This window comes from Dermacentor variabilis, chromosome 5 (assembly GCF_050947875.1).
Source record: "Dermacentor variabilis isolate Ectoservices chromosome 5, ASM5094787v1, whole genome shotgun sequence".
Taxonomy (NCBI): domain Eukaryota; kingdom Metazoa; phylum Arthropoda; class Arachnida; order Ixodida; family Ixodidae; genus Dermacentor; species Dermacentor variabilis.
In genome coordinates this window covers 61,017,746-61,034,089 of record NC_134572.1, presented here as the reverse complement: position 1 = coordinate 61,034,089, position 16,344 = coordinate 61,017,746, and the positions used below count along the sequence as shown (strand labels likewise).

The window sequence follows — 16,344 nt, the reverse complement described above, 5'->3', positions numbered from 1 at the left end:
TGTTTCAAAGCAACCGGTTGTTTTCTTTTCGCATCGAATAACTCTTGATTCCTGACGCGTGCGCATCGTAGCTCTAGGTTACCATGGCAAGGATCAACAGACAGCGACGCGGGCGCACCAAAAGTTCAACGCGCTGCGGCGTTTCGCCTCAATCAGTATCTCCCTGGTAACACACGTAATTATAAATTAATTACGTGCTATAGCGGTCGCAGCGCGTGTCTCTTGTCGCTTCGTAAAGAATCCCGAGTGATGGACCCGTGAGCGCAAGGTGAAACACAACGTGCGACAGCGCTCTCGCGTATCATGACACGCTGCGCAGCTACTTCATGGGACAGCATGATGATTTGCGCATACTCGCTTGATATTTCGCTACCAGGCAGAGCTTGCCACCTGCAAAAGAAAAAGAAAAGAAAAGTCGTGTTTAGGCATTGTCGACATGACTCGCCGTCCTTGGCGCTTCACTTTGTGAGATTGAACCGCGCAAGCGTGCTTGTGCCGCCAAGACGGGCCGTGTCTAGTCGGGCTGCTCTGAACAGGCCGCGAACATCGCGCGGCGGGCAATAACAAAAGTGATAATTATGTAAGAAAAAGAGGGTCACGTGCACACACACACAAGCGCACACACGCGGGGACATGCACGCACGTCGCTACGGTGCGGCAACCTTCGTCGAATCGTGTTTCCGAGGCAATACTGCTGTCTTTTCTTTTTCTTTACTTGCTTTTGCGAGATCGGTGCTGTATTTTCTTTTCTTTCTTCTTTTTTTCTTTTTTTGAGTGCCGACGATCACCCCTTCTTTTCATGTAGAAAAGTGAGAAGAGCGCCGTAATGCTTTTTTTTTTGTCGACGAGATATATGACTTATGATCCCTCCTAGAGATAATATGAGATCCTTGCTGGAAGCAAGAGCTTCCTGCATAAACTATACCACGAAGTGCTATGTACGTGGTAGGCGCCTTCGTAATTTCCACTAAAGGCATTGTAAGCTGTGTAAGGAGATGATCAGGAGCACATAGGCGACTTCCACTGGTTAGCTGCTTTAACATAGTCCCAACAGTCTATAAACCTTGTCTGTGGACGCAGCTAATTCGTAATGCATGTGCGCTCGCATGCACGTTAATCTACTAAAGTGTAGGGTTTTCTGCCATGCCTCTGAATGCGATGTGCCACTGCCTTGCCTTGCATATTTTAAGTCTACGCTGTAAAGCAACACTCCTTTGATCATTTATTCATTCGGTTCTATTGCGCATTGGTTATAGCGTCAGTAAACGAACATCAAGGATTCGCATATGGTTGAGGATACTTGTCTTGTCGCGAATTTCGAAGTGTGCCCGGAGAATTCTGCGTCATTCTTGTTAAAGCTATCTTTTCTCTTTAAAGCTGTGTTTATGGTACCCTCACGCGTTGTCACTTCACTTTTGCCGTTGTTTGTTTCCCTAGATTATCACTGTTATTAAGTTGTCACTCGGTGCAAGACGCGTCTATACTGCACGTGTATCCCAAATTTTAAGCAGAAATGCTTTCAACTCCGGTTGTCGGTGACCTTCAAGTGACCTTTAGCCAAGAGCCAGAGCCGTTACCCGGGCATAACAAAATGAGATTATCCGAGCAACCAGTAAAAAGCTAAAGAAATGCGATCTCTGGCTCCTAGCCCTTTGCACAGGACCGCATTACATACGCTAGTAACTGCACAAACAAGTTACAAAAAATATTGCTTCCGAGTATTGCTTAGTGTTTGTTCACAATATCACTCAAGCTGTAACCTCTACTACGCTATAATTTTATTTGTTATTTCCAACAGCCACGTTCAAAAGGCAGATACAAGGCATCATACAATTCATTGTCATCTTTCGGCACTGAACGCTTCTGTGAACGCCAGCGGTCTTCAGGTGCTTCTACCCACCGCTGTGGCTTAGCGGTTATGGTGTTGCGCTGCGAAGAACGAGGTCGCGGATCAAATCCCCGCCGCGACGGCCGCATTTCGATGGATGCGAAATGCAAAAACGCCCCTGTCCCATGCATTGGGGGTACGTTAAATATCTACTGGTGGTCAAAATGAATCTGGAATCCCCCACTACGGCGTGCCTCAAAATCAAATCATGATTTTGGCATGTAAGACCTCAGAATTCAATTCATTCTTCTTCTAACGGAGCAGTGTGCTCTCTTTCCCTGGCGTCTTTCGCTGCCTGTCGTGCGGCCTTCAGCTGGTTTTCTTCAGCTGGCAGCGTCCATATGGACCAGTGCTCATTACAGCGTGGTGCGGTGTGGTGTGGTGGTGTGTGCCCTTGCGAACATGCGCGACGCCCACTTAAAGATTGTGGCTAGTATTATATCCAAACAATACGCTTTGACGGTTGCCATTTCATGCTTACATCTACTCTCAATTGTGGGAGAGCCAGTAATTTCTTTAACGTTGTTGTGAATTATTGCAGCAAAGGAGACATGTCTAATCAGATTGTTCGCGTCTCGCGAAGCATGTCGTATACGTTCTAGAATATAAGCCAGCACCAGTGATTACTCTGGATTATGCGATGAGTCATGTTTATATAGCTGACGCATTTCATGCTTGAGTTCAGCTTCGACGAGCGATGATTGCTCTACCCACCTTTGTGATTTGAATGCTGCTCGTCTTTGCAAGCAGAAGTTCGCCCCATAATGAGTTAGGTTTAGAATTGACAGTTTTAGCGTTAACACACCCGCCGTGGTTGCTTAGGGGCTAATGTGATAGGCTACTAAGCATGAAATCGCTGTATTGAATTCCGGCCATGGCGGCCGCATTTCGATGGGGCCGAAACTCAAAAACACCCGTGTGCTTAGATTTCGGTGCACGTTAAAGAACCTCGGGTGGCCCAAATTTCCGGAGTCCCCCTCTACGGCGTGCCTCTTTATTAAATCGTGGTTTTGGCATGCTAAACCCCGTATTTTTCTAACTAGTTGTTCACCGTCGCCTACAACGTGACAGTACTAACGAAGAAGGATAACCACGAAGGGAATAATAAGTACGCAAAGAAAATATCGCTGTAAAGCAGTTGTGCGTTCTTTCTTGACTTCTACAAAGTAATATACGTGTTGAGCGCAGGTTTCTGGCACACTAAACGAAAAGAAAACAAAATTCAGTTCACAGCACTGACTACAGCGAACGACCCCTGTACCTGATGCATCGTGGAGACAACACATAAACTATTATCGCAAGTAATCCACGATTCCAAGACGTTCAAATTTCCGGCCCGCACCCGAAAACCGATTTGTTCGGGAGCTTAACTACCACGCCAGGGCGAGGGGACCGGTAATCGCTTATCGTATCTTGCAGGAGGCCCATTCAACGGACTGGACAAGCGTCGTCCCGATCAGCAATTAGCGGAGCTTAGGGACGGAATCGCATCATTCATTACCAAGCACGTCGGCGTGCGCACCCGGGGCTGTTCGCGCCGAGTATGGAGCACGCCCGCCCTCTCCACTAATTCGCTGCAGTGTAGCGAGGGCTGCGTGAGCGCGGAAGCGCTAGCGTATGTCTCGAGAATGTCATGTGCGTGTCACTGTTTTGTAACAAGAATAACTTGGTGACTTTCTTTCTTGACTTATTTACTTCAGTTACAAAATCATGACAAGTTACAGTTAGAAGATTACAAGACAGAGAGAGAGAAAAATGTTTTACAGAAAGGCAGGGAGGTTAACCGGAGGTAGTTCCGGTTGGCTGCCCTGCACGGAAGGAAGGAGTAGGGAGATAATAAGAGAAATAGATAGGAAGGAGGAGAGATAGAGAAAGAGAGAGAGAGAAAAGGGGAGAGAGAGGGACGAGCACGAACAAACCGCGTACAGTTTAGAGAGGCGGGAGGCGGCGTTCTTCAAGTATATCGTGAAGGCTCGTAGACCATAGAAATCTCAGTAACGCAAATAAGAACTTCTGCGCGTATGTTCTTTGGGAGCATTGGCCTCGAGCTTGTAGTTCTGAAAGTGGACGATTGTCCAATTGGTCCAGCACTCCACACATCACTTGTATCTCGGTACTATAGCGTGGGCAGACACAGATAATGTGTGCGAGCGTCTCGTCGCTGTTGCATGTGTCGCAAGTGGGTCTGCTGACCGTTCCAATAAAGAAGGCATAAGTGTTGGTAAATGCAACCTCTCGCCACAGACTTTGCAGCACGGTCTGTTCACGTCGTGGCAGCCCAGGTGGTAGATGTATGTCCGGAGACAACGAGCGGAAACGACGCACGGTGAAAACGCTTGAATCCCACAGCGGCAAAGTACATTCAAGGAATATCAATCACAGCCCAGCCGCAGCGTCTGTTCCCGAAAGCGGAATCAGAATATATTGACCACTTTCATTGGAAGATTGGGCTGCTTCATCGGCGTGTTCATTCCCGCTGATGTTGCAATGTCCAGGAAGCCATTGAGATGTGATGTTGTGTCCCTTGTCATGACTGCGATAATATATCTGTCGAATTTCCGATCACAAATTGGAAATAACAGAATACGGGAGCATCTCCGATGCGAATGTTTCGTCATGAGGACTTTCCCCTGCTTTGTCGACATTCATTTCCTATAAACTTTTATTCTTCAAACGCTTGTTTGGTCGTACCTAATTAAGTAGTTGTACAGAGGAAGTAGGCGTACACTAAGTACAAAGAAAAGAAAGGCGAAATGTTTCTTCAATAGAAGCGAGCGGAAATAGTGAACGTTGTTTGTCAGAGAAAATTTGTGACTACACATGTGGCCGCGTTTCTTCATCGCTTCCGATATATGCTCCTGCTATGGCTTCAGCCGTTACAGTAAAGTTAACGTTATAAACGTTAACCATCCATCAAGAGCAATGCAGATAGACTAACCGGGCCGACTGGCGTAGGGGCGTTTCTAAGAGGTTTAACTTAGACCTCTAAGTACTCCGTGTGAACAGGGAAGAGATATGAACGTGCTTGAAGAAAGAACGTGAAACGGAGAAGGGCGAAAATCTTCGACTATAAACACAACTGAACTTGATTTGTTGGTCTCTCTATCGGCATTTGAGATGCTTGCTTTTGCAGCACCATTACAGCGCTTCCTTTATGCGTGATATATAGTTGCGCCTGCAGATTTGGCGCGCAGTTTGTTAATATAGCGTGGAGTTGATAGGAACAGAATATTTCCTTAAGGATGGCAGAGACTAGCATAGCTACTGCTTCGCTAAAATCAAGGCCAGTATTAGGCTAGAAATGTCCTACGCTGGAAATGTTCGTAAAAGATAATTGCACCCAATCCTGAAGCTGGACATATCATTATCAAAGCAGGCTGGCCAATGGCAAAAGCACTCGCGAACAAAATGCTTGGTCAATTCGGCCCACACACAAGTAGTGCTGAGTGGCGGTACATTGCAGCCAGCGAATGACTCGCTGTTTTGTGGCCACATGCTGGGTGTGTTCGTAATTATTTATTTAGTGAGAAGCCCCAGCGCCAACAGACATCATTGAAAAAAAAAAGGGGGGGGGGGTGCATGCATAATCCAGAATGAAACACATCAACAGAATTGTGGCTCACGATTTCCACCGCTAACAAATTGCATTCCTAATGGCTGCCGGAAAAAAAGAAGGTGTAAATAAATCTATCCTGGGGACGTATTCCTGCATTTCCGAAGCGTGGTCTCTTTGGGCAGATATCTAATGATGTGGTTGTAAGTACGACGGGGCTAAAATTCCGCTTTGATTATTATAAATATAATACAGGAGCCTCAAGCAAAAATTTTTACGATGTTTGCAAGGAGTAGCCCAGCTTAGCTTTCTGTACTCTGAAGGAACCCAAGTGAAGCAGCGGCCCATGAACAACGCTATCTATATGCGCATACCACGAAAAAAGTAACACCTCAAAATACTAACATGTCATTTCCTGCGGAATAATTTGGTTATCTAAGGAATTACAAATATTGTTTTAAATAAAACTCGCGTGTAGGCATTTATGAGTATTCAAAATCGGTTTGCTCAATATAAACCATGTTTGAATACGATCGAGATCCACCTGCAAATGTACACAATCCCCCCCATTGGTCACTCTTGCATATGAGGCATAATCATCGGTGAGTAACCATACGGTTGACTTCATTTCCTTTTACATATCATTTATAAATATAAGGAACAGAAAGTGGCCTAGCACAGATCCCTGCGGGTCTCCAGACGAAACATCAACAAAGTAGGACAACCCATGAAGAGGAAGCTTTAACCCGGGTGCTCCTGTCTAAATACATGTAAAAGGAGAATCCGTTTTTCTCGGCAACTACTGCACCAAATTTGACGAGGTTTGTTGCATTTAAAAGAAAAAACGTAAAATCTGGTGACTGTTGGTTTCGAATTTTTGAGTTAGGTCGTTAATTTCGAAAAACGAAACTATCAAGTTTAGAACTCTGTAACTCAACAACAAAAATGATAATACAATTCTGTGAATTGCATCTAATAGTACGTATGTTACAAATGAATGTTACAAGTGATATGTTACAATGAATATAAAAAAGATTTAGTAATATGGAAATGCAGTTTTTGCAGAACCCTTGTAACCAACGTAACAAATTCACGTAAGATGTAAAATGACATATAGAATTTGTCCGCTTTGAGTTATCTAATGGAAGCCGTTTACAGAACCTCGATACTTGTTCTTGATGCAGAGCTATGAATTTGTAAACATCGTGCTTCCATTTTTTTTTAAACTGTCGAATATTTGAAAATGTTTTAACAAAATTCAGGCCCGAAATTGAAATTCCCCTTCCAACAGGCACTAGAATTTAACTTTCTCTTTCAAATGCTGCAAATTTCATTAAAATCAGTCAGAGTTATCTCAGAAAAACGTTTTTGCGCTTTACATGTATTTTAATAGGCCGTGTCGAAGTTGGGCCCGAGCTAAAGCTTCCTCTTAAGAAGAAAGTGGTATTTTCAGGAAGCTAAATGAGCAATTATCCGTTGTTTAACAGAAGTGTCAATGTTAAGGTTCCCGAGCTTCTGCATTAATATCGGATGGGAGACTGTATCAAAAGCTCTCTAAAATTGAAAATAAACAGTTGATTTAAAGCCACATCAAATCAACCTTTATTTTTCATCACAAACAAAAACTGGACTGTCATTTTTGCTAAAAGCTACGACAGTAACTTGGCGGGGCCCAAAACACCTTAGATTTGTCCTTTATTATCAAGAGTGGAGGCTATGTCATAGGAAGGAAGGAAGGAAGGAAGGAAGGAAGGAAGGAAGGAAAAAGTGGAGAGGGAAGGCAGGGAGGATAGCCAGTTTAGCTTAACCGGTTTGCTACCCTACACATGGGAGCAGGATGGGGGGGATAAAACATGGGGAGAAGAGATAGAGAGCACATAACACGGCACACACTGTGTGATAGCAAAAATTATATCAGTGGGGTAGTGCTCGAGGAGCCTTTACGGAAACCGTGTTGGTTGTTATTGATAATTCCAACGGACGTAACGTGCTTTACTGAAGCCGTGTAGAAAATATGCTAAAAAATTTCGCAGCACGGCGGCATGAGCTATATAGCCCTGTAATCGAAGACATCAGCTTTAGAACCATTTTTTTGAAAACTAGTATGACGTTAGGTAGCTTCCAGTCGTCGGCTAGCTCTCAATCATTGAGAGCTTTATTTTAGAGCATACAAGAGGCACTTCGCACCATTTGCGAGCATTTCTTGAGTACTATGCATAACATACCAATTGGCCCTGTAGCTTTAGATTCACTAATATTGCAAAGAAGCTTCTTTACACCGTTAAGTGAGATGACCCCTGGCTCCATTGCTATAATATTCCCTATAGAGGACTGCAATGAAACTAGACTCCTAACATTAAATGCCGATTTAAATAAGTCCTTAAACACAGACTTTTGCTTTACATCGCTATAACTAACATATAATCATGCGCTAAATCAACCTGTAGAAAACCGCGAACTATTTTGTAAGCCTGCCCTGCCTTACCTCTTTATCTCTCTCTCTCTCTCTCTGAGCCAAATCAGAACACTCTTTACTATATCTTTTAAAACTTTCCATAACTTATCATTATTCATTAAGTCTGAGGCTAAGGTCTGAAAATAACAATATTTGCACTCTAACTTTTCTCTATATGTTGCGGACAAAAGCCGTAATTTATTAAAAGTAGAGAGCGATTTCCTTTTGCAATGCTTAAAATACGCTCCGTTGGGCCAGCGTGTAAACTGAATTAATTCTCCATTGATCCATGGCTTTCTCTTTTCTCTTTAATTTATCATTTGAAACGCTGGGGGTGCAAGACTGCGTTAGAATAAATATTCGTTTCTTAAATATCAACTATAGCTCGTTAATGGTTACAGTTACAGCCAACTTTAAAACGTTCGATAAAGTCTCGCCAATTCCTCTGTGATTGGTGCATAATAAGGTTTATGGAAATGGTAGACCTCACTTAGTAATTTTGGTGTGGGGAGAAATACTGGCTGAACTATAGAGACAACAGCATTATGAATACTTATACGAGGGATGACGCAAACTTTCGATACAAAATCAGGGATATTGCAATACAACTTGGCAAGAATATTTGATCCCCGAGTTGGTTGCGAAACACACTTATTGAAACCAAGAGAGTCGGACAATGCTCTCAATTAGCAATATTCCAATTCAAGACACAACCGGCATTTTCCCATCTAACATCAAGGAAATTAAAGTCGCCGACTCGAATTAAGCACTTAGAAAGGGTGCGCAACGTTTTTCGCACTGTTCTTTCGTTTTCTTTATCGACGATAATGTTTGGTATCACGACCATTTACCAAGTGAGCAGTTACTCAACGGACAGTAGACGTTCAGCAGTCGCGATCGATCTTGCACTTCAAATAACTTGAATTCCACGATATATATATATATATATATATATATATATATATATATATATATATATATATATATATATACCAAACGTTTTAACGATAGCACAGTTTGTAAGTGCAAATGCCAGCAAATTGTAATAATGTAATAATGTAAAAATGTAATAATAATTGTAATAATTGTAATACAGCAAATGTAATAATAAGGCAAAAACATACGAACCAAAAGCTCGTGAATTCTGACCCAGATCTTGAATCCACAAAGTAGTTCATAAAGATTAAATACGCTTTCATTATTTTTTTCTGACGTCTGCTTTCATGGATGCTGAATAGGAAAGGTAATAGCACTAATTTTGTGCCACTAATAATTCGTGTGCGACAGGGAGCTGCGTTGACTACGTGTCACTGGTCAAATGAATCATTTTTCAATCTCGCTTCCCTGCTGCTAACATCATGAACAAAGCGGCGATCGCATGCGACATGACGTATACTTCCGCATGCAGTCAGAGCAACTGCGTCGCGACCGACTGTCATTCGCGGCTGACACGTATAGTGATTCACGGAATTAATGCACCGAGATCGAAATAGATAAGCCATTTAAAGCCGAGTGACCGAAGCATCACAGATACGTTGTCGCAGCACACGCGACTGCACACCAAAACTATCCGCTTATCGGCCCAGCCGGGCAACGCACGGTAGCTGACGGAAGCACATCGGGAGGATTCGGAGCTCGCGCTGATGAAGGAGGGAGAGGGAAATGCAGAAGGTGCCTAGGGGGTTCGACTGCCACAAAACTCCACGAGACAACACCGGGTTCGTTCGGCGCGCGAGCTCCTCGCTCACTACCACACACAAGCGCGAACGAATACCGCGCCGTCGAATTCCGTTACCGCTTTCTGCAAATCGGCCTCGCTCGGCGATAAAAGCGTCGCCTCCGGCCGGACCACTTCCGTCACCCTTCTCCGACCGGTGCAATTTTTCAAACTGGGCTCGCCCTTCCTGTCGTCGTGCTCGGTAATGCTTCCAAATCGCGCGTGGCCGGCGTCCGCGGCGACGGCGTTCCCGCGGCTATAGCGCACGCGCCGGCGAGTTTTGCTGGGCGATAGCCGTGATTTATTGGTCAGCCAGCGGAGTTCTGAGAGCGATGAACCGTCGTCGTACGCCTCTCGCCTCCACCTCCCCTCCAGATGGCAACCCCGTGCGCTGCCCTTGATTCGTTGTTCGCAGCTGGCGTTCTTGTCCGAATCCTATGCACTTCGCAATTATTCTTCCCATCTGCCCTCGTCTGACTGCTTAACATCCCTTCTGAAAAGAGGACCGCCAAAATCACTGTCCATTTTGATTCTCTACTAATGTGGCAAAATTATAAGTGAACCACACATACTCATTAGGTATCCGCCTGATATGGGCCGATCCGGTAGGCGTTGCAGTCTAACACAGCGTCTCAAAGCGCTAGCTGTCATGAGAGAAGAATCTGAGAAACTGGCACTGAAATACAGAGGAAAGGAATTCTTTTGGTATGCTGCCCACTCACTACCCGTGTATCTTTCAGCGTGAGTAGCGGCAGGTACGAAAGATAGACATAAACAATTGGTCTACAATCTACGCCATGAAAGTAGCTGGACAGTGAAGCTATGAACGACAACTCCAACGATTACCCGTTGCGACGTAGCTTGGAATTATTCACATGGTGACATTCACATGCACTCTACCTAATTATTAGCCTCAGGTGTTTCGACGCCCTGCGACTTGACTTGGACAGCTACTTCATGCATCTACAAAGAGTGGACCAGAGACAAGAGAAATACACATAACAACGCTTTCGCCACACTTCGTATGCACGCCGCTCTTCAGGAGTCCTCACTATACGTGGCCTTCCCATAGCACTGTCAAAACACAAATCAGTTGCTAGGCGGGTTCTTCTTGCATACGAAAGTGTAGTTACATCACTCCCTGCTTCGCATACTACAGTTGCCGCTTCCCGGCAAGGGCAGCTTATGCAACCGTAATCTTTACCGGTAAATACTTGCAGCGAACGCTATGCGCGAAGGCGAGGTTTCTGGTTTCTGGGCGAGGTTTCTGGAGGCGAGCGCCATCTGCTCGTGTTGCAAGCAGTGCATCGGCGCAGGCAGCGCGTGCCTCTTCAGTTTTGCCTACGGACACAACAGTAGAGCTATAGAGCTATACACGCATGTAGAGCTATACACCTTTGCTGTAAAACAGAGGGCGCATGAATTTTCCACAAATTATCATCCTCCGTGGCCTTATGTTTACTCTTGCATCGTCAAATAAAATCAGTCGTTAGAAACTTCTTTTTTTTTTATGTCCGTGTCCTTATTTGTCATCGTGCTCCACAAGCTCTATATTTTCATTGCTACACAAGCCTGAATAAACTTATAGTTAACCTTCCTGTTTTCCCTTCTCTCTCTTTCGCTTGATTCAATTGATCTCTAAAGCTAGGATTCGCAGAAAGTTTAGAGCGGCGATTGCACATTGCTTTTAATTGAAGCGATACATGAACCGTCGCCTGGTAGGCGCAAGCATGCCACTTGGAGCATTGTGCCATCTGTGGATGATCGCTGGTATCGCTGGAGTGCGTTAGTTAAGAACTGGTAGACCAAGTTTAAGCAACTTATACGATGATATTAAGTCAACTAGTACGGACTACTGCTTACCTTCTGGCCGAGATAGGAGGACAGCAAACATAAGCCGACAAGCGCCATATCGAGCTTCATTTTACTGAAAATCGTCTTGAGTCATTGTCACGACCTCGCAAGCTCTTTCGGCTCGTCACCCACCGCGGAAGCTTAGCCATGGCTATGGCGTCGTGCTGCTAAGCTCGATATCGTGGGTTCGATTCCGGCCGGTGGTGCCGCACCAGCATACTGCTCGGTGCGGAACTCGAGAACGCTCGTGTAATTGAATTTAAGTGCTCGTTAAACAACCTCAAGTCGTGAAATGCGCAGCCCCCCCCCCCCCCCCCCCCTGCTGTGTGCCTTATACTAATATCGTGGTTTTGGCACCTAATACTCTCAGATTTATTTACTGATTTGAAGCGGGTCGAGAAGAAACGATAACAAATTGAGACTTGAAGGAAACTATATCTGCATGACTGCGATTAGGATGCTGTTGTTTCTATTTCACTGAGCACGAGAGCTTGTTTTCTCTTAATGATTCTTTATATCTGCAGAAATTAAGTAAAAGGCGATGAATGTGCTGTATCAATAGGTACTAGCCACAAAAAAAAAAAAAAGTTCACGAAACTCAGATTCGTGAAAAAGTCCACTGACTTAACGTGCAGCCATTTGTTCCATCTTTTTAACTCTATATACACTCGGCTTACACCACCCCGTTTATTCACAGGCAATAAAATAAGCAGGCCTGTGCCCCCCCCCCCCTCTTACCCTTTATTTCTTTATCAATGTATTTCATCCCATTTACAGTAGCTAGTCATTAGACGGAAAGAAATTCTGGTAGGCTGTATTGCAGATAAACTTCGAACCTACTAGCGGAACGACTATGTGGAAGTAGCAGTTCGACAAGTGAAACCGTTGGTCGGAGCACCGTGGTTTAGTTAGGCTTACGCTACGCCATTCAGCCTAGTTCATTTACTGCTAAACTGGCTCTGCGCTAACTTCCGCTGGTCACGTTCCAGGCACAGTCGCTACAGAACTGAAAGCTTTTTTCACATCGCACCTGAAGTACCTGGAAAAATGTCACGTTCCCGTGAATACTTGCTCTCTGCTATATGTAACGACTGAGATTTCGTGCAGCGCCCCAGAAAGCATTGCGCACTCGGCTCACCGCCCACGTCAATCACGTCTAATGAGACACACGAGTCGACCACCGGTCGTCTCGGTGCAGAAAAAAAACAAACCCTCACGTCTAGCACGGCGTTGCGCCAGCGGTTCTTCAATTCCTTGATTATGCAGCGAGAGAGGCCGGAGCGGGAGTGACTTGGTAAAGGGGGGTCTAACCCGACACCGCGTCTGCTGTTGGGTTTACATTGATCGCCATTGCCTCGGGCCCGCCGCTGTCCTCGTTACACTAAAGCATCAGAGAGAGATCAGGTTTGCCGTTTTAATACACATACGCGTAGGGCTCGTTCAAAAAAACGCCTTCGATTCCCCTCAAGTACGTGAGCGCTATTACACTCGCTCGTTTTCGCGATACAGCTCTAACGCTTTCTTACGCGGACTGCCCATCAATGCTTGCCGTCTTCCTAAAAGACCATAATAATCTTAATAACAATCATTCTAACCACCGTCATCATTTGTTTTTCTCTTAGAGGGGCACCAAAGAAAAAAGAAAGGATTTAACCTATATTAGTATCTCACGTGCCCTTTACAATACCACAAAGCCACTTTTACCACGAGAAGAGGCATCGTATGCCGGAATATATTAAAAGGCGCGAAAATGAAAGACGGGTGGCGACGCTGCCTTGAACTTGCAGCACCAACTCGAAGTGACGTCATGGATTTCGATAGTGTATACTAGGGCGTAGCTAATGATTCGTCGATAAAAATGAACTACAATGTGTTCTGAACGAGACAAAGACTGAAAATGGCAAGTTTCAGGAACTCCTACTAGGTAACACGGCCCAAATAGGAAAAAAAAAATACTTTGAAATCCCTGGTGATACACCGGCGACGGCATGAAGTCGTCCAACTGGGAGGCCGCCCCAAGCGGAATTCAAAAGAAAGTTGAACTTTCACCTTCATTTTATCTTCTGTACAAGGTGCTATGTCGAAATTAACGAATATAGTTTTGCGAGAATACTTTATTAGTCTAAACTGACTTAGCGCTTCTTTTTAGTCCTCTAAACAAAAATTATAGCGCTTTGTCACTGATGGTAAAAAATAAAAGAAGACCAAACGAAAGTTAGGACAGTAAAAAAAGCAATAAAATTCATGAGCAAGAAAGCAAAAAAAGAAACATCTAAGCGTACGTTAAGCTATCAAGCACGAAGTAGAATCGTTACAATCAAAACCAAAAGTGACCGGTTTTCAATTTCGTTGTTGTTCTCAACCAGGCAGATCTCTGCGGGATAACCTCTTATTCTAGCCGAAACTGAAATAATTATAACAATTGTAGAAAGCTGAGAACGTAAAAATTAGTCAATAGTCCGACGGAATAAACAGTCAGAATACTGACGGAACACGTATAGCAGCATCACCGAGAGCAGGACGAGCGCGTATTTTCGATTTTGCTACTGCTTTGCGAAAACGCGAGTTGCGTGCTTGGGGGTGAACGTTCGTGCAGCAGTGACCCCTTGTTGTGCTGTGTCCCCGTGCAGCCCCACCTTCCTTCCTGCGCTCCCTGCCGGCTACGGGCGGCAGCCTTCGCAACGCTACCGCCGTGTCGCTCGAGTGCGTGGTCGAGTGCGATCCAGTGTGCGACGTGCGGTGGCTTCGCAACAACGAGACGCTCGACGAGTCGCCCTTCTTCCACGCCAGCCAGGCGGTGCGGCCAGAGGGAGGCGGACACTTCCACTCGGTCGCCTCGACGCTCTCGTGGAACATGAGCCAGCTGCCGCCTTCCTCGTTCGACTACAACACCTTTACCTGCCAGAGCAGCGAGAACGCCGTCGGGCCCGGCGTCTACAGCACCATGCTCTTCCGCGTAGAGTGTGAGTACCCCGTCGGCATTCTCGAGCGACCGCGTGTGCCAGATTTTACCTTGACGCTTCGCGTATAGGCTCAATTCTAGTGGTAGGTGTTGCGCTGTCTGAGCTCGAGGTTGCCGGTTCGGTCGCGGCCGTGGCGACCGCGTGTCGATGCGGACGCGACGCAAGAAAACGCAAGGGTGCCTAAATTTTGGTCCATTTTAAGAAACCTGAGGGGATCAAGCTTCTCCCGAAGACTCCAAAGCAGAGTGTACCTTAGAACTGTATTATGATTTAGGCGCGTAAAACGCGATAATTCAATTTTAACCTTGGTGGCACCCGCCGCGGAAGCTCAGTGAATATGGCGTTGGGCTGTTCGTCATGGAGGTCGTGGTAGTCAAGTCCCGATGAGGGGAGGAATGCGAAAATGATCCTATATTGTTCATTGGGCGCACGTTAATGAACCCCAGGTTGTCAAAATTAGCGCGGAGTCCGCCGCCATGACGCTCTTCACAATCAGTTGGTGGTTACGAGACGTAAAAGCCCAGATTTTATTTCATTTTCAACACGTTATTGGCAAGTATAACATTTGTCTTATGGGAAGCACGAGCGTTGCTAGCTCCAGTTCCCTTAATAATCTGCTGAGAATGCGATCAGAAAAACATCGATGTACATTTCGACATTAAGAGAAATCCTGCAAAGATTTCCATGAAATATTTCACTTAACAGTAACGGTTACGCATCACATTTCTTGAAAAGCTAAGGTTAAGGGAAATGAATTTCAATAAAGCAAAAGTAAACTAAAATCAGACCTTCCTTAACGAAACACGCTGCCAGAGACACCAGTGTGGACAAAAAGAAAGAGATGACATATTTGCAGTTGTCCTAGAACAACTGTATCAAAAGAAGGCCTCAAATCTGTCCTAATTTCTGGTTAGTTGATCTAGTATGAGCTCGTTTAAAACGAAAAGCAGTTTAACGCCCAACTAGTCGATGCTCAGGCTGTACCCACAAAGCCATCAGTATTTGAATACTGTTCTTAACGCAACTTTCAAACAAAACAGCATCGCAACTTTGTAGGGGACGCACAGGATAACTTCGAACTGCGCGAAGAGTGTTAGTGGTATACTGCTTGTGCATGGTCAAACAACACCATTGAGTAATACTTTGATTTGATCGAGTTGGTTCATACATGGTTAAAACACAGATTGAGTAAGATGAAGCCAGGAGAACACAAAAACAGAGGTAAGTGTTGTAAGGCAGCGCTTGTGTTGTGTTTTCATGCTCGCCATTTCAATCCTAGTCACGCAGTGTTCTGACCCAACACTACACAGATACTAGTGCAATCCAGCCAATTACATTCCTTTTTTTGGAGACGAGAAGGTAGTTTGTCCTACTCTAGAATGCGCCTTCCGGAGCACATTCAGAGCCACACGACTTTCTTTATTCTAGGCCCATGACCTGAGCTCCTAATATAGGATCTGCTTTTACAGCCACGGGCCGTATAGCATAGTATAGCAAAATCGTTTGCTTCAGCATCTCCGGTCTTACCTCATCTGCATACGTTTATCGCATGGAAGAGTTCATTTCGCTGCGAGCGAAGTGTTGTGCAATACTGCATACCGAGACTTGCTCGATCTAACGGAAAGAATTATTGACACTGGTGAGCTGACGCAAGAGCTCGGCGGTAAACGCGAAATCGTAGAGCGTTTTGTTAGTTGGGAAATCTGTCGGAACCACGTGCCTTCCTCTCTCTTTTCTTTTGTTTTCAGCGTACGTCACTATACCATCCATCAGCGAATAATATGCGTATTTTTTTCAGGAGAACGTGACACGTCGGGAGTGCCACACTTTTGACGCTTTCTCCGAGCAGTTGCGTACCGCTAACCGCTAACAGCGCGCATGCGCGCTGTTAGCGGTTTTTTTTCAGGGCAACCG

At 45.1% G+C, this 16,344-nt stretch overlaps 1 protein-coding gene across 2 annotated transcripts in view; it reads left to right on the top strand.

Annotated features, from left to right (window-relative positions):
* Nucleotides 1-16,344, top strand: part of LOC142582649 (hemicentin-1-like) — a 249,764-nt gene that overhangs the window by 203,101 nt on the left and 30,319 nt on the right. For both annotated transcript variants that reach the window (XM_075692571.1, XM_075692570.1), the window contains exon 8: nt 14,098-14,430. In XM_075692571.1, coding sequence (XP_075548686.1) covers nt 14,098-14,430 — 333 coding nt within the window. The remainder of the gene's footprint in view (nt 1-14,097; nt 14,431-16,344) is intronic.